The sequence below is a fragment of the Blennius ocellaris genome (genome assembly GCF_963422515.1).
Source record: "Blennius ocellaris genome assembly, chromosome: 4".
Lineage (NCBI taxonomy): Eukaryota > Metazoa > Chordata > Actinopteri > Blenniiformes > Blenniidae > Blennius > Blennius ocellaris.
In genome coordinates this window covers 14,828,036-14,850,267 of record NC_137653.1, presented here as the reverse complement: position 1 = coordinate 14,850,267, position 22,232 = coordinate 14,828,036, and the positions used below count along the sequence as shown (strand labels likewise).

Below are 22,232 nucleotides of genomic sequence, written 5' to 3'. Positions count from 1 at the left end.
GGACGTCCACCAGAGCAGTGGCAGAAGAGAAAAAACGTTGACGGGTAGACACTGAGGAGGAACATGAAAGGGGGAGGCAGAGAGAATAAAAACAACAGGGTACGTGTTTCCCACAGTAGTGATGTGCTGAAGTAGCTTCCTCAAAGTCTTAACGGCTGGAGGAACTGAAGGAGGGAGTAACAGTTCATATTCAACCTGAACCCTGACTGTTGGAATATTGAATAGCTATTTTGGTGTATGTTTTCATACCATTTCTGTGTTATTGTTCCTTACCTCCAGGACAACACAAGTAAAACGTGGCTCATCTTACCCCACCCCGCCTCGATTTCTGCTATTCTTTGCTCGTGTAAAGTTTTCCAGTCTCAGAGCTTCAGTCATTAAGGCAGGCGCTATCTTGTTCATAATCACCGCTGCCTGCAGCGCCCAAACGGCTTTAAGCCTTTACTGTCCTGTTTCCAAACTCTTGACAGTCTTAAAATACCAACCTGTTATATAGCGCTACAATCGGAAAATGAACACAGAACTGTTTCTGCATGCACAATACTAATTTAATTTGAACTTCACAAGGACCCGACTAGTAGATGAAGACAAGATAATTGGTCTTCATTTTTATTGCATGTAGAGGCAACACCAGCCACGGCCAATCGTTGGGTTTTTGAAGAAGTGGATTTGATGCATAAAAGCCGTCGGTAAGTCGGGGGGATTACAGGAGTTTCCATCTCTGCTACCTCCATCCTATGTCGGCAGGAGCCGGGAGGACGTTCGATTGAACAGGTTTGATGCCAAAATCAATAATTCGTCTGACTGCAGTTTATGTAATTTAGCCATACTGCTGCGTCGTGACACTCACTCACATTTTTCCCCCATCGGCACTGATAAAAGTGGACCATTCACCTCCAGCATCCAAGGAAACTACTGATGATCTAATCACCTTTGAACTGATATTACATAATCAAACAGGTTTGCTCTAGATACCATGCTTTGATGAATTATTACAAAATGTTCTACTTTTTTTCAATGAAAGATTTCTAGAAGCACACAAGCAAGCGTTATTTAAAATCCATTCACGGGTCTGCTGCACAGTGTATATAATGCAATGTAATGTAATATAACAAATAGATTAATGAATTAATATTGATTTTAAATGCTTTGCCAATAAAAACAGAAAAACAGAAGTCCCATCTCATTAAGTAGCTTTTGGATAAATGTGTAGATTTGGTTCGTATGCTTGCTGGGAATTCCCAGTTTGATTCCAAGCCTATGCATGTTTTTTTTCCCACCCCGATTTCCCATAATGTGTGTGTCCTGTTTTCTGTTTGCCGTGTGGTTGACTGGTGACCTGTCCTGGTCTGAAATAAGTTGCTCCCCTCCTAGGACCTAAAGTTGGATGGATACCAGACAAAATGAAGCCAGAACACAATTATATATGTTACTATAAGAACTGAAATGGCACTGGGGAGTTTCTTCCTGCCACCTGACTGACGCTGTAGCCCAGTTTGGGTGTTACGTCACATTTAGGCTTTTGCACCGATTCTCCGTCAAATCAAAATAATGAGGCAAATATTACAGTTGCTGTATTTCCACTTCATTTTGGAGAAAGTGTATGAAGTTTTTACAAGTGATCCAAAAAATGCAGTTTGAAGTTTGCCCCAAAAAACGAAACAACTTAAGAATATTTTCTTTTAAATGAGAGGATAATTAAAACAGAAAGTCTTGCCTGAAAAGAAATCCTGCCATTCTTTTTTATATAGTCTCATATAGTGTGAACAGAGCAGTGAAATGCTTAAAATAGGTAAATGAGCTTTAAAAAAAAAAAGACATCAAAGATAAATAAAAAAAAAAGAAAATAAAAATCCTTTGTCCAGACTCAGTGTGAATCCTCAATCCTCCGGAAAACTGCAAGGAAGTTCTTCCCCCCGTTCCTCTGCACTTTCTTTCCTTCCTCTGTGCATGTACCCAGGCGACTTATGATGACGTCATCAACCTGCCAAAACAAGAATGAAAGATCCAGTCAAAGTCACAGATGCTGTGGACCTTCAACACTGACATGTGAGGGTTTAACTCGCCACTACCTTTAATCGTCACGCTGTGGCCTCTTCCACTTGACACATGCAACAGCTTTTCGATGAGCATGTGCAAGGTTTATGAAGATTTGTTTCACATTTTCTCAAATAAGTTTAACCCAACCATTTGCACACAAAGTGCTTTTGTCGTGACGGATACCACCACTTGCTCCACAGTATTTGTGGGTAAAAGTCCAATAGATTTTGTTTTAAAAAGTGGAGCAGCGGTTTGAACTTATCACCAGCGACTGGTCAGAGGTACATGTTTAAGCATTTTATAGGGATATTTGTGTTTCTGCTGGTGCAGGAAATTGAGTTGTTTTTTTCCCCCCAAAATGTAAAGGGGGCAAAAAAAACAACAACTGCATTAGTGAGTCTTAATCCTCTGTAATCCAGGACTCATGAACCTTATAGAGAAACGGTGCAATATCTGCAAAAATACACATGTGCTTTCGTCCTGAAATGCAGAACAGACCGATAAATAGCAAGGCTTACATTAGTGAGCGATTAGCTTGGCTTAACACAGCGTAAGGGCTGGACGGAAAGTGGAAAACAGAACACCTCTAATCAGAGGAAAGAAAGGGCATCTTAAAGCCTTAATGATTAACACATTGTTGGTTCGGACTGAACAAACGTATAGACTGTAAATATTGGAATCGTTATCAAACAGACAAGTTTCCAGCATACTGTTCTCACCTGAACCGAATCAACCGCGTGTGAGAGCAGGAAACCAATGCAAAGAATTGACGACATTTATGTGGCCAATGAAGTAAATGCAAACTGAACATTTGAGAAGCTCCTTCAATATGGTAGGAAAGTTATTATAGAAAGCCATGAGTCAAGCCAGACTTTTCACAAGCAGATATATAGAAATTGAGACAAACTTTATAAAACAAAGAATAAAAAAAACAAAACACATTTTAGTCTATTTTCATTTCGACTTCCTTTTTAAAAACCCAGTGATGGAAGGAGCCACTCGGACGTACCAGCTGCTCCTCTGGGACACGTGCGAACAGTGGATGTTCAGTGAAGTGCTTCACCATCCAGAGGTGGACGTCCTCCACATCTGTGATGGTGTACACCAAACCCTGGCGTGGTCAGACAAACACATGGAGGTTAATAACACAGTTCCAGGAAAAGCAAGTCGCTTTTTTTTTTTTTTTTACTGGTTGGCTGAACGCTGATTCACTAATCAGGACCAAATAAACTGACTGCTCGCTTAACATTCAGCTTATTTCATACAAATAAACAAAGAGGGGGTTTTTTTTATGGTCAGACATGTCAGACAGGCTGCTGACAGCTTTCCCCACCTCTGGAGAAGAATTTATCTGAAAAGATAAAAATAACCTGCAGACAACACAGAGGTGAATCACCTCTGTCGATGGCGTTTACTTTGCAGACTGGACAGATAAAATTACTAGAACAAGGATTTCTTAGAAAACTAGGCAATGGCACAGATTTCCACAGCAGTGTGTGTCAGCACAATTTTTTTTTTTTCTCCCCCACACACAGAAGCCTGGACCAGGATGAGAGGCGGTGCGTCAAAACTACTAAACATACATCAATCATTTCTCTGTACAGTCTCAGGTGTAGTTTGACAACCGTTTTGATCTTAAAAGACAATCACTATTAAAGAAGGAGACTTCGGTTGACTTTAATATATAAACCACTTTCATAAACAAACAGATTTTTTTTTACCAGCCTCTCCTTTCGCCAGCACATTTATGGCTTTGGTCCCAAGTGCTGAAGGGCCTTAAAATGCTTGCATGCACACACACCCACACGACATATGCATGCACAAGTGCATCAATGCCCACACACACACACCCAAGTAACAACGGGAAAGCCACATTTAGACACAGGCCTTCCATTGTTCCCTCACAGCCCCAGTCAGACGCTCACGCCCTCTTAAAGTGTCCCACTGCTGCGCTGACAGCTCTGACAGGCCGGAGCTGGGTGTGTGCAGACGTCAACCAGCTGCAGGCCACACCGGTTGCTCAATTCTATTTCACTGAATTCAAGGACGCGGTGCCATCAACTGATAAAATGGTCGGGGAGGGGGGTGGGTGGAGAATGTCTGTTGAAGTTGCACGTATTCAAAAACCTTGGTGATAAACCACAAAGTACAACATCTTGAAACATGATGCTACTTTTTTATTCTCCATGACTTCCACTAACCAACTGTATGACACTTCCCGTTGCTGCTCTGGTGACCAGCACGCTGCCAGTGAAGTTGTTGGCTTAAATCGCTTTATATTGCTGCTTTGCGTTCTCTCTGCTTTGGAGAAAGATCGAGTTACAGAAATGAATAAATTAAATTCTGACTCATCTTATTTTTGAGATTAAAAAAAACAAAAACGTCCTAAAATCTTTACACTTGACCACCATTTCTGCTTGTAACGTATCAACTGTGAGGACAAATCCTTTACATGCTGCATGATACATCTCAAGCATAAACCAAACTCCAAGTGTTGGAACTGACTCTCATTAAGTGGCTTCATCGTTCACTGCAGCCCCAACAGCTGTGGCATTTTCCCTCCCACTGAAGCCACAGCTCAGGTCACAGTGCATAAGCAACCAAAAGATAACGATATTAGTCTTGCAGAAGTTCAAATAATTCATATCATCCTCGGACAAAACTGACATTTGAAGAAAAAGTTACCATCTTTTTCGTACAGTCTTTTCATAACGCTGACGCGTCGACACGTCTAAAAACCTGTACTTACCCCGAGTCTCAGCGTGTAGGCGTACTCTGCCAATAAAGTGGGACTGATGATCCTCCATTTGTGTTTGGTCTTCTTAAAATGAGGGTCGGGGAAGAGGAAAAACATTTTACTGAGCTGAAACACACAAAAAAAAGAAAAAGCAACAGTCAGAATGATACACAGATTTAAAATTTAAAGCAAAGATGTTAGTTTATTTGTGACATTTATACAGTATCTAAGTGGTTTAGGGGGCCTCGCTTAAGTGGATCACAACGGTGGCGGCTCAGGGTCGGTCACCACAGTAACAGGCTGTGACGTGAACCTGCCGGCTGGCAGGTTTAGTGGAGGAAACCCTGAGTTTCTACTGGCTCCTCCCACCTGAAGCAGCTGCTCGAAATGGACTGTCTGTTCATTCCAAAGCCGGTCGACATCGAGGCAGAAATAATTTGAGATAACTTATGTCACAAATGCCGTCATATGGTGTCACTGTCACACACGGGGAAACAAGACACACAATCTGTAAAAAATTAAACGTATTTGACTGAGGAGGTCGTGTCAGTTTGTGAAGCCGCAGTACCAATAATCGTCATTGGTCGGTCGTTTGTGGACTGAAGAACTGGAATTTCCCCTCCTTGATCCAGCCCCCTCCATTAAGTTCCCCGTTAAGTTGGCAAGTGTAAAAGCACAGTCTCTATTGCAATTACTGTGGCCGATATATTAAAACTCATCCCAGTCACTTTTTTATTAGTTAAAATAAAGAGCATCAGGTTTTGACAGAAAGATGTTGGGGATAATCACCGGGGACGACTGGAGCCTCGGGGGCCCTTCACTGCTGATGGAAGATGGAAAAACCTGAACACTCTGAATCACTGCTTTTTTTGGGGGGGGGGGTTATGAAACCTTGGAAGAGAGAAAAAAAAAAAGGGGCACTTTCACGTCTTGTAGAAAACAGCTGAAACGTGTCGCGCACGTGAGACGCATTGGGACTGGATTGTGAGTCTGGGTGGTCGTCTCTTAACCCTTTACACTGACAATATGAACATGGGACTCTTTTCCATGTAATGATCTTCTGATGCAAAGACGAGAACTGCGGCTGCAGGCACAGATTTATTCCCAGGTGGAGACGTGCAGGTCAACAGACGCCGTTTATGGACGATTTATGGCAAAATCAAGCCAAACTCGTCCGTCTGAACCCTGCGCAGCTCCTCTCAGCCACTCCATATCTCAGTTTGGCACAGCGCCTCGCCACGACACGGTGAAGTGACAGTCCTATTATTCTAAATAACCTGAAGAAAAAATTAAATAAAATAGGGAAACATATGGTTTTTATATGAAACACATAGGTTTTATATTCCATAAACGTACCACTCGGTATGGCAGTTAGTCTCCTGTGTCCAGGTCTAAGTTTAAACCCACTCGGGGCATTTGAGGTGAAGTTTTGATCCGGGGTACCTAAATTAACCCTGGTACAATAAGCCCCCTGTGTAATCTAATGCAAGTTTCTACAAGTCATAGATTACCACAGCTAATTGGAACGGATAAATGGCGTTGTGCACTGCTCTATGCTCAGCTGATGCGATGCCTTGCGTGTCAGTCAATGACCCCATTGTTGCGAAATCCCTGGATTTATTGAGCGATCTGAATAAATTAATTCGGTCCATATGTTGAACATGTGGAAGGTAATTATTTTTTTAGTCGGGATCGTTTGGCCTGCACGTTCTAATGACGGCAGTGCCAGATCGTATAGGCTCTCCTGCAAACACTAACATGAGGGGTTTCAATATGCAGTCATAATTTATATCATAGTCTGTGGTGACTTCCATATGAAGTACGAGTGTGAAGGGTCAAAGAAACAATATCTTGCACTTGATGATAGATGCAGGCGAGCAGATTGTTTGAGGTTCATTTCTTTGTATGTACGTCCCACGAGGACTCGTGTGAAAAAGTGCAAAAGTACAATTCCAACTATTACTTTGGTGGGAAAGGATCTTCAAAAACTCTTACTTTCCTGCACCAAGATCCCCGATTTAAACCTCTTTTTTAAAGTTACATTTATAAGAAGTAGGCCTGCAAAATCCGGCTAGTAGTAACAGAATAAGAAGATGAGAGTCACTTGCTCCAGGTTGTCTGCAGGGGTAAATGTGTTGCGTTTGGGTCTTTCCTTGTGCGTCAGCCATGTGACGTTCGAGACCTGCACAATTGAAGTTCCGCCTTTAACCTGCTGTCGAGTGCGATAGACTCGGACTTCCTGTGACTTTAGTCAAGTACCGTTATTGCCGGACTAGTGAATAGAAGTCGCACCCACCAAATTCAAAAACAAAACAAAAACAAAACGAAAAGTCAGAGTTATGCGATGCACCTGAACGCATCACTGGCGTATCAGACATGAAGGTCATTAATCCATAAAAATCCATAACTTAAGCCGCTGGATTCAAAGCATGTGAAAAAAAGTAGCGGGTTATAGTCTGGAAATTACGGGAGCTACAAAATGGATGAATAGAAATTCATTCGAGGGTTTGTTTACTCAACATTTACCCTTGAGGTTTATTTTTCATCAACTTTCACAACATTTCATGTGTAATACAATAGTGCAAAAAAAAAAGTTTCATATTCAAAGATATGACTATACGTTAAACTCCTCCTCCATCGGGAACCAATTAAATGTTGTTTGTTGATTCATATCTCATGAGAAATATTTATCGATGCATGTAAGAAATGTAATGCATTGAATAATTTCTTATGGACACAGATGTATTAGACCGTGTTGTTGGCAGAGGTGGAAATTAACAGAAAAAGCTTGTTTTGTTGTTTTTTTTTGAGCTCAGGATCACTGCTCCTTAGAAACCCGAAGGCCTCGCCGGTCACAAAGCAGCAGTGAACTCATGAACAAAGCCTACCTGTCCTTTAAAGAAGAAGTTGGGGAGGTACTTCATGGCATTGCTGCGGAGGCAGGCGATGTTCTGATACTTTCCCGGCTCAGAGGAGCGCAGCGACTTGATCCGATCCTGAACATAATCTGACACTTTAACCCGGATCTCCAAACCCAGCATGAGCTTATCTGGGAAAAGTGGAGACAGCTCCACTGAAATGGAGAGAAGAGTACAGATGCAGAGATTCAGAAAGATGAGGTCAACACAAAGCAGAAACCTGCAAAAAAAAGAAGAAGCTTGTGAGTACATGAGTGAATACCTAAAAGCCCGCCGTATCCACATCCAATGTCTGCAAACTCCACTCGAGGGGTCTCCTTCTCACAGACGTCACTTGTTATGAACTCTGGGTAGAGTTTGGACCAGGACATTTCCTCAGGACACACGGGACTAAAAGTAGGAGAACACAGGAACATAGTGACCAAATCAATATAGTTTCTGTCCAAGAAATATTGAAATACTGAGTTTGTTCAGGGCAATATATGTATGTCGCACTATAGGAATCTATATTTAATTTTAAATTGCTTTTGTGTTGCAAAAAAATGAGAATAAAGAATCTCAGACAATAGTAAATCCTGGGTGAATTCATGGGCTTTTCTATTGTAAATAAAGTCACATCCATTCGATGGTCGACTTTTCTTGGAGTTTGCATGTTCTTCCTGTGCATACACAGCTTTTTCAATTTCCTTCTACAATATGAAGATGTGCATTAAGTGAATTTGAATGTTTAAGTGTGGTTGCCTGTCCCACTGTGTTACCCCTATGATGGACAGGTGACACACACACACACACACACACACACACACACACACACACACACACACACACACACACACACACACACACACACACACACACACACACACACACACACACACACACACACACACACACACACACACACACACACACACACACACACGCTCGGACTTGACTCACTAGTCAAAGGAGTGGTGAGCCATCGGGTTTGAATGAGCTCTCTGTCTGTAGTAACGCTTCTGCGGCATCGACGAACTCATGTTGGGCTCCGATAAACACGCCATGCCCGGAAACCTTCGATCTGTCCACGAATCTACTTTATTAAACCTCCGAGACGTCCAGTTTCAGGTTGTCACGTTTGTCACGTTTGTTTGTAGTCAAAGGCTGGGAGTCGCAGAGTGAGACGTCATCAACAAGCGTCTTTTCCGGGTTGCCAGGTTGGGTGAAACGTCCGCATGTGACAACAAAAATGATAGCAAATAGAAGCAACCGTGCCATCAACCGTCTCTTTTTAAATTTGAATTAAAATAAAGAAGAATCAGGTAGTGTAAACAGTGTATTGGAAATGCTATTAAAATATGTTAAAAGAAATGTAGATTTTTGATGGCATCGAGTTTCACTTCTTTACCTGTGAAACACATTCATGCTTAAAGAGAAAGAATCCCTGATAGTTTCTATGATGGTGTCATGTTGATTTATTTCTACCTTGCAAATACCTCAAAATATGAAATGGTGCCAGGCTTAGTACACATGCCTCCTAAGCAATACAAATACAACAAAAAAATATTTGTTTGACAAACAAGTGCTTTAAGCAGGTTTCACATAAACACAAAATCTACAGAAATGCAGCTCAAAATTTAAACTGATCATATTTTTTATGATAGGCATGTTGATTTCTACTGAGTCTATATGGAAAGCATTTCATTATACTGTCTCGGCATCATACCTGCAATGAAAGGCAAAACAGAATGAATCAGGTCAATTTTGCTTGGTCATATAAGTGTTTGCTGTTCACTGATGTACACACTTGGATAAGGGGAGAAACATTTTTTCACATGACCAAGTCCAGCTGACCAGAGGGGAAGCATGAATACACCATGGACAGTGTCACATGCCCATATTTACACTCAGGTAATTTTAGGGTCAACAATCAGCCAGTAAAGAAAATGAGTGCAGGTCAGTTACATGTACCTCCGAGTTCTACCTCATAGTTTTTACCTGTCTGTTTAAAAATAGCACAACAAGAATTTAACTGAATTAAACCATCGGCTGACAGTTAACTCCTCTTGGGCTCAATTTAAATCTTAAATCAGAGAGTCTGCAGAGTCTCACTCCGGCTGTCAGTTGACATCGCAGACATCCTGGGAGTGTTCACTTCCTCTCCAACAATCACCACACCTTCTCTCCCTGCTTCACATCAAACAATCGCTTGTCTTTGGCGGCCTCGCATCGACACGCAGCCAGAGGTCCAGCGCTGGACTTTCCGGCCCAACCGGGGCCAGAATTTTGTTGAGCTTCCCTCCACTACATACAAAATACAGAATCACTGTGCAAAACAAAATGCCATTCAACTTAATAACATAAAGAAAAAAGAACACAGAGAAGTAAAATCAACAATTAGAACATTTCCTCTCCGCAGAACTTCAACCAATTAATTTTGACACAAATTATATCAACAAATTCAACGAACAAAAATTCTGAATGGAAGGACTGTTTAATTAACTCTTGACTTCAGATAAACGGCATTTGTCAGGTAGAAATATCCCCCAATCAAAATAAACTGAATCTTCTGTGTGGTATTAGTGACGGTGAGTCTGATGTTTCCTCTGCTGCCACCTTCACATCTTAACTTGGGTTTTGTTGTCTGCTTGTTGTGTTTGTTTTGTTACAAAAAACTCTGTCTCTGATTCTCTGTACAGGCACTCTCCTGATCGCCTCAGATGACCCCTGGTTTGTTTGTTGTTGTATTTTTTCTTCATTTTATGTGTATGTTACATAAATGGCTCAATGTCTCTCATCATGTCAGTGCCAATCAGTTTGTTGTTGTCATTGCATGTTTTTTTTTGTATTAATAGTCCTTTTCCGCTCGTTATTATTTCTGTGATTCTCATCTGTCTGGTCTTGACCTCGGGCCATCCCTGGATTTGTGAGTATTTGGATTTCCCTAGTCGGACATTGTTGCCGTGCTAATGGATTTTCTGCGTACTGAACTATGACAAAATTGACTGGAGAGTAAATTGTCTCAACTGTATCTCCGCTTATTTTTACTTTTGGGTTCCCAGTCTGTGTCCTGGCAGAAACAGGACACCTGCTCATGTGTGACTTCTGTCTCTTTCGCCCATTGTTGACTTAAAAAAAACCAAACAAAAAACATGCATTCACTCCTAATAAACTTATCTGTATTGACTGGGCATGTGCGACTTCCACGAGGAGCTGACAGCCTCACAAACTGCTCAAACATGGGACTCTTGTGGGGTCGGTATTTGCATCAGTACAAAAAAACAAAACAAAACAAAACAAAACAAAAAGACTGAGGCAACCTGGCGCAGCATGAAGTCCTGACTTCAAAGAAAGAACACTCTGTTCTCACTGCACACAACTGTACCGCCACTAATATGCTGCTTACCTGGTTAATAGCATAGGATGAATTATTCTTTACAACCCATAAGCGGGTAAAATGGATGGATGCATGGATTCATTGTGTAAGATTAAGTTCAAATTGTAAATTTTAACTGCCAAAGACCTCAGTTTTTCAGTAATTATCCACATTTTTCTTCCAAATTGTTACTGGTTATGGTTTTTAATATTAGCAATATATCAAACATTAGCCATTCTGGATTATTTGCAACTCCAGTCATCGATTTAAAATTCATGTTAAAACATTTCTTTGTTATGTACAATGAGGTTCATCGTTTTTCGCATTTTAAAATGATGGTTTGGCTGCAGCTCTGATAGTTTTCCCTATTTTTGTCAAGGTCCTGCTGTTGCAATATGTAAATTACATCGTATCATCTCTTACCTTGTGGCTTCTTGTTCTAGAAACCATTTTCGTATTACTTCAAATACAGATAAGATGAATGGAATTTGTGAACTACCTTTTTCACACTGTCCTTTGATATTTAGCTGGATGGCTGACAAGTGAAGAGCGACCGAGCGTAACAACACGTTACTAAAGTCTGTGACAGTTTAGGTCCGGGATAATAACTCACTCTGGCAAAAATCATCAGACATGAAGCTAATGGCAGCTCCCTCTGCGTTTGGGGAATATCGCCTAAAAGATCAAACGATGTGTTTAAAGAAAGACATCATTGTCAGACATAAATACAAAAAAAAGACGAACAGCAAAATGCAGTCACAGGTTTTCAGATCCGTACTTTTAAAAATAACTCAACAAAGTCTGCATAAAAAAAAAGATCTTTATATTCAGACTGTGATATCAAGGTATGCTAATGCATATATATATATATATATATATATATATATATATATATATAGTGTCATATATTTAATGCCCAGCATGTATCTGACAACCCAGACCTTTGTTGTTGTGAGACAAGAGTGCTGACCACTGCGCCACCATGTGGCCGTGTCTCAACCTGCAAATGGGAAGTTTTCAAAAAGTATATTTATTTGTTTTTCTAGTTGAGTAGTTTCAAACAGAAAACGCTTCCAATTTCAGGTTGCAGTCTATAAACATTGCCTGATTGCTTTTAGATTATATTAGTGAGGCAAATATACCTGTCACGATATGGTAAGAAGTCAAGGCGTCATGGCAGCTGCTTCTAATGACAATTTCACCCAGAATGCATTTGGAGAGAAAAGCAGCGATTTATCCTTGAATTTGCATATTGTAAATGAAGTGTGAGTGGAAAACTACACCTGCTGCTCATGCAAGACATTTCACTATTGTTTTGTGAAGTAATGACGTTGGCGAATAGCAACTTTGCTATCAACATTATCAGCCCATTTTCATGTGTTTCACTGATAGTAGACATTAAAATGATATATTTACAACAAGCGGCAATTTCCTGCAACATGGCAGGACTCGCCCTGAAACACCTGACTTGGTAAGATGAAGACTTCACGTATTGAAGAGTTGCATTTGTTTTCAAAATGCTTTGTTCTGAATAAACAAAATACAAGGTACACTTTAGCTCAACAAAAATCTTTATTACAAAACATGAATTATACTTTCAGGGTATATTTTAAGTACATTTTAAATTGATCCGTCTGTCTTACGAATCAGGCTTGCTTCAAGAGAAAACACTTTCAATCGACGAGATCACGTCTAACCCACACAGATATGTGGAACAATCAAGGGGGGGCACTGTAGTCACATGAGAGGAAGAACAATCAATTTCACCATAAAACTCTGATGGAAGTCAGATTCAAATCAAAAACAACAACGACACTTTTTTTTAATTTTTCTTCAGGAAAAAACAAAACAAAACAAAAAAACAAAACAGTTCAATTACATTTTGAAACATCAGTCATGGTGGTAAGAAAAATGGCTAACAGCTTTACAAATAAAAGCTTCATGTTCACTTAATTGTATTTCTTATTGTTTGTCATTTCACCGTCTTTATTTTTAAAGACTCAGATAAAAGTGTAATGTTCTGATCCAAAAAAATTATATTACAGTAAAATTTTCAGTGTCCTCAGCTCGGCAGCGATCTGAGAACGAAACAGGAGACGAGAAGTTTACGGCAGTGTTTTTTTTATGGCAGATTAAGATTTTTTTTTCTTTTTTTTCTCCTTTCTCTCTGAACGTTGTAGCACTTTTTTTTGTCAGCGTGTCTCACTCGGCCTCATACGGTGGTCACCCTCATCACCACCTCCTGGTTATTGTTGTGCAGGTTGTTGGGTCTCAGCTGGCTGAGGATGTACAAAATAGTGTAGCCACAGTGGTGGTGGAGAATAGTCCTGACGTGCCGGCTCGTCCTGCGCTCGCTGTCTGTGACAACGTGAGAAGGGTCCCTCTCCATACGACTGGCGCCTTTACTGCTGGAGCTGATGGGGTCACCCAAGTCCTTCGCCTTCTCATAATTCAGCACCTTCCACTGCTGGTTCACCGCCTGCCAGCGCTTAAAGATCCGGTAAACAGACGATCCTTCATGGATTATAAGGCCTGGGGATAAAAGGACGACAGGGGTTGGGGGCGGTTGGGGCAGGAAACGGGGTTGCATATAGACAAACAGCTGATTGTTCCACACGGATCACACAGCAGTTAAAAGTGCAGCCCTAATGCCACCTATATGTTCTCAATAATAAAACGATTACAGGGAATGAACTTGTTTGTGGTTATTTTGGACTTGAAGTCCAAGGAGACCACATGTTTATGAAAATCCCTTCACAAACAACAACAACAACAAAAAAACGAAATACATTGCAGTTTGGAGCTAAACACCAACATGCTGGTATAAAAGGTGGAATATCTGCGGGTTACAGAGAAAGTGGGACACACACACACACACACACATACACACACACACACACAGCCTTCAGAGCCTCTTCTAACGATGATCCTATTCAAATGTTATTGCCATTAATACGCTGCCGTCTTATTGACCTTTATCTCTGGAGTTTGCATGTTTGCCCTGAGTGTGTGCTCAGATTTCCTCCGAAGGTCCAAAAACATGTGCTTTAGGTTAAATGGGGACATTAAACTGTCCTCAGGTGACGAATCGATAAATCAATAATACTGTGCTGGACTGGTATAAGTTTGCAGCGACAGTTTTTACCTTTCTAAAAAAAAAAAAAAAAAAAAAAAGCTTTTGATGGTCTTTTATATTGCTACCGTGAATGTTTTGGTTCTTCTATTCAAAGGAGAGTACGAGAAGTCAGACATCAGGGTTCAGCTTGCAGAGTTATTGGATGGAGTTAAGATGAGATCTCAGTGGATCAGAGCTCAAACTCATACAACGCCACATCATGGCCCTCGCCTTGTTCAGTGGGTTACATGCATGATTCCCTCCAAAGAAGAAGTCTATGTTTGTCTAAAAGCTTCATAGAAGCAGAACGATTGAATTCACTTCAACTGGAAGGGAACTGAATTATTGTGACACACTGGAATTAGATGTTATAATGTAACAACATTATAAAAGATGATTCAGATTGTATGAAACTAAAGTGTTCTATTCTATTTATATAGTATACTAACTCTACGAGTGTGTATTTCAGTACATCCACACAGTCCATGAACCTGCAGGTGTACAAATCTGATATGAGTAAGAGATGTGAATCTTTTTCAATTTTTATTTTCCTGGCCTTGGGATGAGAGTGGGTGACTTCTGATTTGTTCTTTCCTGTATGGCAATAAAAATAAAAAAAAGCAATAAAGTTCTTAAAAATATTTCCAGCAGGCTCCACAAGGGTTGGACGAGGTGGCTTCTCTTCTTCAGTTGGTTTTGGCCCAGCGGACCATAGCGAGTTATGGACTTGGTGGAGTTGGTTAGACATTGTTAGTTTTAGCATTTATTGGTTTATTGTACCCTTGTTTAGTCTACCCAAACATTTTTTTTCTCCACACACAGCAGCTGTGGGTAGCAATACAGTTCATTTTGGACTTAACTAAAGTCAAATTTATGGAACTGAGTGTCTCCAATACTATAGCCAGTATGGCTTTGTTCGTTTCGGGCTGTACATCTTACTGCACCGTGAATGAATCTGTTCAAACATGCTCTTCGGCTTTACAGTGTTGGGGTCAGTGATGGTTCACTCCACTAAACTCCAGACTCCAGTGGCAGCATGCTTTGTGTCGGGGGCGACTAAAATGCTCGCGTGCAGCAGTTTGGCCCTGAAATCAAAGCCACGAAACACCTGGCACACACAGTTTGGAGCTGATGTTCACGCCAGAAGAAGTTTGAACTCTTGCAGTTCACACAGTAAGTCAACACAGCGTTGGCACTTTTTAAATACTCTGAGCCTCAGGACCTGGCAACCCTGGACTGTAAACTTCCCATGATCCAACACTTCCTGACTGTAGGTCCTGAACACATCCAGTTGGCCATGATATCACATATATTTATTTATGGGCAGCTCCAGGTTCTAAGAAACCCATTCTTTTATAAATGTTTGCAAAGTCTGACCTCACAGCAAATTTCGTGATGTTGTGAACTTGTGATCCTGAATGAATTATCCAAGTTCATTTTGCAAAATATGCATCAAAAGACATATTTGAAAATGTCTCAGTATCTCAAGAGTTGTCGGCTTTTCCATAAAGATCTTTTGAGGGTGGCCCTCATTGGATTAAGTAGTGTGAATATGTAGGTATGTGTAGGTTTGTCTCTGTGTGTTCTATCTGTGACCCTCCCGCAGGTTACTGAGCCTTTTTCACACCGTTGGCTTGAGATAGTTTCCAGTGAGTGAGGTCAAAGTGAAGTAGATGTGTTTTATTGATACTGATGCTCCGAACTCGGGTCACCACAGTGGATAGAGTCATGTTGGATTTGGCACAAGCTTTAAAAAGTAGATGCTGTGTCTGGTGCAACCTGAGCAGCCCGGGGTCAAGGGCCTTGCTCAAGGGTCCCGAGTAGTGACTCAATGGCAAAGCGATTTGAACAGCAGGTTTCTTGTTACAAGCTTGTTTCCTCTTGTGTAATCCATCAGTTCATCCAATTCTATTGTTGCTTTTGCCTGTTGGGTGGGGAGGAGGTGGGTGGGGGGGGGTTATCTTTTTTGATGATTGTGATGTTATGCACCACAGAGGTTTTAATTGTAGTGAATCAAATTATACCACCAGGAATGCAAGTGATTAGTCTCCAAATCATGGTGCAGCACGGTAATATTCTCAAGCCAAAGAACAAGGCAGCTTGCAGCAGATGGTCTGAATCCCACAGAGCGCTGATTTCAACGTCACAGAGTCAATCTGGGGCCGCATGAACATGCAGGAGAGGCTCAGACAGACCGAATCTACACAACTGAGGGCAGGTTCACCTTGGAAGCAACTTGGATCTTTAAAAATAAAAAAATAAAAAAAACACGAGCAGTAAACTGGTATTAACCGAATAGTTCTAAACGGTTGATAATCCTTCCTGAAGAGATTTTTTTAAATGACACATTTGTAGATTTATAAAATCAAAACAGCCCAATCTGTGAATGTGACACTGGTGTTGGAATTGGAATCAGATGTTCAAAAAAATACAGCGACATTATTTTGATTCTTACCTATACAAACGATGTCCATGAAGCCGTACATGCCATAGCATATCTGGAAAAGAAGGTCCTGCCGCTGCCATTTGGCCGAGGGGCTGAGCGAGGACCACACCAGCCAGGAAATGCTTGCGATGAGGAACAGAGAGCCCAGGATAATGGCTGCAATCTGCACCTTCTCAATCACAGTCAGAGAGATGGCTTGCCACTGGACACACACACACACACACACACACACACACACACACACACAGCGAGACACAAGAACACACGGAAACAGTCATTTGGGTGTGAACTGCAAAACGATTCTTGATTATTTGACATAATAGCGGAGGCCTGTTTTGTCCCAGACAAAATCTTGACTGAAAAGATTGTTGTAGCACCTCTACGGAGCGCAGGGCTTACAGGGCGTTTGTAGCGTCAGCATATAATTTACTTTACGGAACAGTTGAATGATTTGCAGGATATCAAGGATAGACAACGATCACCCGAGGATGAACACAATACAAAATAACATGTCTTTTTTTTTTCATTTCAACCCCAGGCGCAGTCATATAATTATATTTTTCTAATAGTTTATGACCTCTAATACTGGATCATTTACTCATTGAGCCTCTGCAATTTGGTCATATAAACTAATATTAAGATAAACTTGAATTTCATGAATGTACATTTGAAAATGTCAAAATACTTTACATTAATTCCCTCATGCTTTGCTCTATTACTTGTAGCATCTGTGAAAGTAGTAGTTCAAATATTTTGCTTTTCATATTAAAAAAGCTAACGGTTGACACACAAAGCTGTGAACGATATTTATCATCCTCATAAATGAGATACTGGAGCTACATTTTATGTGATCATATATGAAGCCGACGCCCTTTTGGGGATACTTTCATTTATGTTTGTTGTCCAACAACATGGGAAATCGTGTGTCAGTTCAGAGAGATGTGTATTGTTTTTGTTGCCTTTGTCATTACAAACAATATAACCAGGCATCGTATATGCTTCCTGATAGATAAGTTCGCTTTTCTGCTTCACTTCAGGCACCGTATTGTATCCGCTCCAATGCAATGCACAACTATGTCTCCAAACTGAATAATTTCACTATTTGAACATTGACCTCTCGATGACGGATAGTAAAGTTGAGGGGAAACAGCGAACAGCCTGCTGAGTTTACCTGCAGTGGGTTTTTGGTGCTAATAGCCAGGACCTGGTACTTGAAGTAGCAGAGCTCGCAGCTCCAGGAGCCCCTTTCACTGATCCAGCGGATCAAGCAGGACTGGTGAGTGCAGCGCACAGAGCCGTCACAGCGACACGGGCTCAGCAGCTCCCCCTGCAGGACAACCAGGACAGGTGCATCAAAAACAACCCTTTACACAAGCGTTTCTTAACATCTATCTATCTATCTATCTATCTATCTATCTATCTATCTATCTATCTATCTATCTATCTATCTATCTATCTATCTATCTATCTATCTATCTATCTATCTATCTATCTATCTATCTATCTATCTATCTATCTATCTATCTGTCTGATTACATGATTTTGTGGAGAATATGTGAGGAATAATGTCTACTGGTGTGCTTCTCTGCAATACAATCATATTTAGCTTGGCACAGTGACATGTAACCCACGAGCAAAGACGTATCACTCATTTCTGTTTCTTTGTCCTTAAATAAATGTACGTAGAATCGTTAACTGCCTCCACCTCACGATGCGGCGTTGTCTCCACCAGTGGAGAAAAGGACAGTTCATCACACTTATTTTTCTTCCCAAAGTATCTTAGATGTTGTTCAGTCTCTATCTTCAGTCTGACAGCTTTGCTCTGACAATTGCCGAGCCTCTTGCCCCGATTCACTGTCATTTCCTACTACTTTGAACAATTATTTGGCTTTCTGAGCAGCTATTTTGTGCTGGTGAAGTAGTGACACGAGGCTTCTCGACAAGGTGTCTTATTACAAGGACATCAAATGATTGTTCTCCATTTTCTAGAAGTCTCATAGGGGGGTTATAGCTATATATATATATGAGACCAGCAAGGATGGATAACAAAAAAAACCCCAAAAAACAAGTAGAATTGACAATCATTAAATGGCCGGCTTGGATTTCCAAACCTTGTATTTGTTGAATTTTTCATTCTTTTATCATTTTTGGTTGAGAAACTATAATACATTATTTGGTGAACCACATTTTTTCATGCATATAATAAAATAATTTCATGGTTATGTGACACCCCATTGATGTGTTGAATACACATCTACATTACACAGGTTTTTCTGTGGAAATTCTGACATGACAGCAGCTTCTACTTAATTAACTTGTTTTTATGAAAATGTACTTAAAAAAAAAAAAAATTGCCGTCACTATGATTCAATTGTCTTCAAATGCTAAACTATGAAGTTATGTGTCCTTGTTATAGTTTGGAAATTGTTTACCTGACGTTGTATTTGGATGTCAGGACTATTACAGCCACATGAAGGAAGATGTACTTGACAACAACAGTAAAGTGGTGCAGTGCAGTGGTTAGCACTCTGACCTCACAGTCGAGAGGTTAGAGTTCAAATCCTGGCACAGGTCCTGAACTGGCAAGAATAAATGAGGTGTGTGTGTGTGTGTGTGTGTGTGTGTGTGTGTGTGTGTGTGTGTGTGTGTGTGTGTGTGTGTGTGTGTGTGTGTGTGTGTGTGTGTGTGTGTGTGTGTGTGTGTGTGTGTGTGTGTGTGTGTGTGTGTGTCTAACTTGCTTAAAGTGGCCATGGCTGGGTGGAAACATAATTCCACAAACATGTGTGAGCCTATTGGGGGGCTTTATCTAACTGCAGTGGCTCACTCAGCCCAAAAGACGATTTGGAATGGCATTTTTGGTGCAATGATCAGCACACAATGTGACACACTTGCAGACGTCCTGTGAAAGGTTTCTGGCAGCTGATCCATATTTAATTACAGCTAATCACTGTATAAAAATGAGCACATCTCATTACCATCAAGCTATTTCATGCATCACATGAGATGAGTGCAGAGTTATGTGCTGACTTAGGAAGGAAAATACAATGGGTGGGTAATTTTTCTGGATATCATCCAGTGCCCGCCACGGAATATCTAAAAAAAAAAAAAAAGGTATGCATGCCTTTGCATCTTGCGCGGCACACACTGAAAACAGTGTGTGATATTCTGGGTGCGTATTTGCTGTTTAACACCTTCATCTGAATACAGTTTGCTTCTCTCGTGTCACTTTCCCGTAGCCTCAAAAGAAATCACGGGACATCTGGTGCAGGTTTTAGTTGTCAGTATGAGACTCCCCGAGGCTCTCGGACTGACAACGCTATCACACATCTCACTTTATATTTCAGCCTCACACTAGGTTATGCACTGGCTCTTTAATTACTTCTATATCTGGAAGTTGAATAAAAAAAAAGGAAAAAAAAAGAAGAAGTTTTTCTTAGACCTCCAGGAAAGTTTGTTTCTTCAAAGGTGAGGTGGATGGACTCAGTTCACAAAACACTTGATAGAGAATTTTAGTTTGATTGTGTGTGTGTGTGTGTGTGTGTGTGTGTGTGTGTGTGTGTGTGTGTGTGTGTGTGTGTGTGTGTGTAGAGGAAATTTCTGATGGACTCTGTGTAACCTTCCTCTATCCAAAGGGAATTATCACACATTTAATCCCTGCATTAATGGACGCAAACATTCTGAATAGATTATGCCTCCCTTATCAAATCTTGGGTAAAAAAAATAATCAAAAAATCAAAAGTCAAACTCTGAAGAAGGCCGCTGCACATGTGAAATATTGCTATAAAACCCTTTAAAGCCTGAGGCTGGCCAACTGCAGGGTCAGTTGAGTCAATAATCATCATTGTGCAGCTCACTCTTCTCCATATATGCTTGAGGCTGGCAGCTCAGGGCAAAACCTACCTCAAGTGTCACCCACCCAGATCTCAAACCAAAAAAAAAAAGTGGAGCAGCTTTTCTGGAGCTTGACACATCCTTGAAAGTCAGAGCCTGAAATTCTTCACTTCAGCTAATGCTTGAAATCCTTCGACACAAACCTACTGGATAATACTGGAAAGACATTTTAACTGAAATTACAAGGAGCAAAAGGCATAGAAGGTTGCACACCAGTGCTTTCTGGGTAATAGTGGTTTGCATTTGCAATTCCAGGCCCAGAATTTTTGGTGTAGACTTTACATATTCTTCCTGTGCATGCCAGTTTTGTTTCTTTGGGGGGGGTTTTCTGGCTACTCCAGCTTCCTCCCAAAATCCTAAAACATGTGTATTATATTAAGGTTTTAAATGGTTTTAAATTGCTGGTAGATATGTGAACGTATGTGTCTCTATGAATAGGATTGCCCAGTGCCTTTACTCTAAAGTCACAGTCACACACACTCATTTGAACAAAGCAGGTATGGAAGATGGATGGAGCCAATTCCATGGCTTTAAATCTAAGTCTTTAAATGTAATCATTTATTGCATTTGCATGTACTGAGTGTAAGACTAAACTTCTCTCCTCCTCCAGCTGATCACATACGTTGAGGCTCCTGCATGAATTTAGCGATGAACTGAACCGACTGAAAGACTGATTCGCTCATGCAAAGTTACAGAAATCCACTTTCCACAAAACACAAAAAGGAAGAATGGTTCGATATCTGACCTTTACCTTCTCTGGCCCCTGGAAGCAGATCCGGCACTGCGGTGATCGCATCCCGCTCTCAGAGAGACTTGGCAGGGAAGAGGCATCCAGGCCTCCTCCGCCTGCATCTTCTCCCTGGGTTTTGGCTCCTTCTTTGTCCTCAAAGGCCAGGCTGCGTGGCCGAGGGTCAGAGCCGTAGTATTCCTCCTCATCGTCCCGGTGAGAGCAACTCAGCTGCGGCCATCCACAGCCTCCTATAGCCAGTCCTCTCATCCTGGGCTGCGTGTCCGGGTCTGTGCCTGTGTCAGTCCTCCTGCTTGATCCAGAGCGCATCAGTAGCAACACTTTGAGTTCATTGAAAAACATCCGGATCCGATACTTAAACATGCTTCGGCAGCTCTTACTCACACAGGCACGAGTGCTCTGTGAAACAATGGAGCCCTCACAATGACTGTGGCAGCTCTGTCTCAACCATTTTATTGTTATTATTATTACTATTATTATTATTATTGTTATTATTATTATAATTATATTTGAACAGTGGCATTCAAGTGGACAGATCACATCTTAGTAAGAAGTAACACACAGATATGGCACGCAGAAAAAAACATGATAGGCTATTAGATCAGCCCATAGCTCTTTGCATATCCTGTTGTTATAGCATGTGCACCGCAATCCAGCCAATAGGGAAGGGTTATTTTTCATGGATAGAGGCGTTTTCTTTCGGGATTCAATGGAGGCTGAGAGCCAGGAGCTGAGCGGCAACCAGCATTAATGCCAGGGGGCTCCAGCAGCATCTCCAGCCCGGCTGAGTGCCCGCATCCCGGGGTCGGATGCTTTGAGAGCAGCGGGGCTGTCTGAGGACCCCCCCTATCACCCCCCCCTCCCCACAAAATGTTTTTCCTCGGAACAGCAGAGGCGAGCTGAGCAGAGCCTGCGGGGGTTTGTTTTTTTTTTTTAATCCTATAAACAACTCAGTCCAATCCGGTGTGTGTATCGGTTTCTC

General features: G+C 41.2%; 2 protein-coding genes across 2 annotated transcripts; both read right to left on the bottom strand.

Annotated features, from left to right (window-relative positions):
- Positions 1 to 1,656: 1,656 nt before the first annotated feature.
- On the bottom strand, positions 1,657 to 8,756 carry mettl1 (methyltransferase 1, tRNA methylguanosine). Its single transcript, XM_080494514.1, has 6 exons — positions 8,635 to 8,756; positions 7,958 to 8,085; positions 7,666 to 7,850; positions 4,790 to 4,903; positions 3,050 to 3,151; positions 1,657 to 1,984 (listed from the first exon to the last, which is right to left on the bottom strand). The coding sequence occupies exons 1-6, from the start codon at positions 8,736 to 8,738 to the stop codon at positions 1,868 to 1,870; spliced, it is 750 nt and encodes a 249-aa protein (XP_080350640.1). The 5' UTR covers positions 8,739 to 8,756; the 3' UTR covers positions 1,657 to 1,867.
- Positions 8,757 to 12,826: 4,070 nt separating this feature from the next.
- LOC308129777 (E3 ubiquitin-protein ligase MARCHF9-like) lies at positions 12,827 to 21,613 on the bottom strand (the record flags this gene model as incomplete). Its single annotated transcript, XM_080495849.1, has 4 exons — positions 12,827 to 13,582; positions 16,621 to 16,813; positions 17,783 to 17,938; positions 21,254 to 21,613. 4 exons carry the CDS (start codon positions 21,611 to 21,613, stop codon positions 13,263 to 13,265), a joined length of 1,029 nt encoding a protein of 342 aa, XP_080351975.1. The 3' UTR covers positions 12,827 to 13,262.
- Between the last annotated feature and the right edge of the window lie 619 nt (positions 21,614 to 22,232).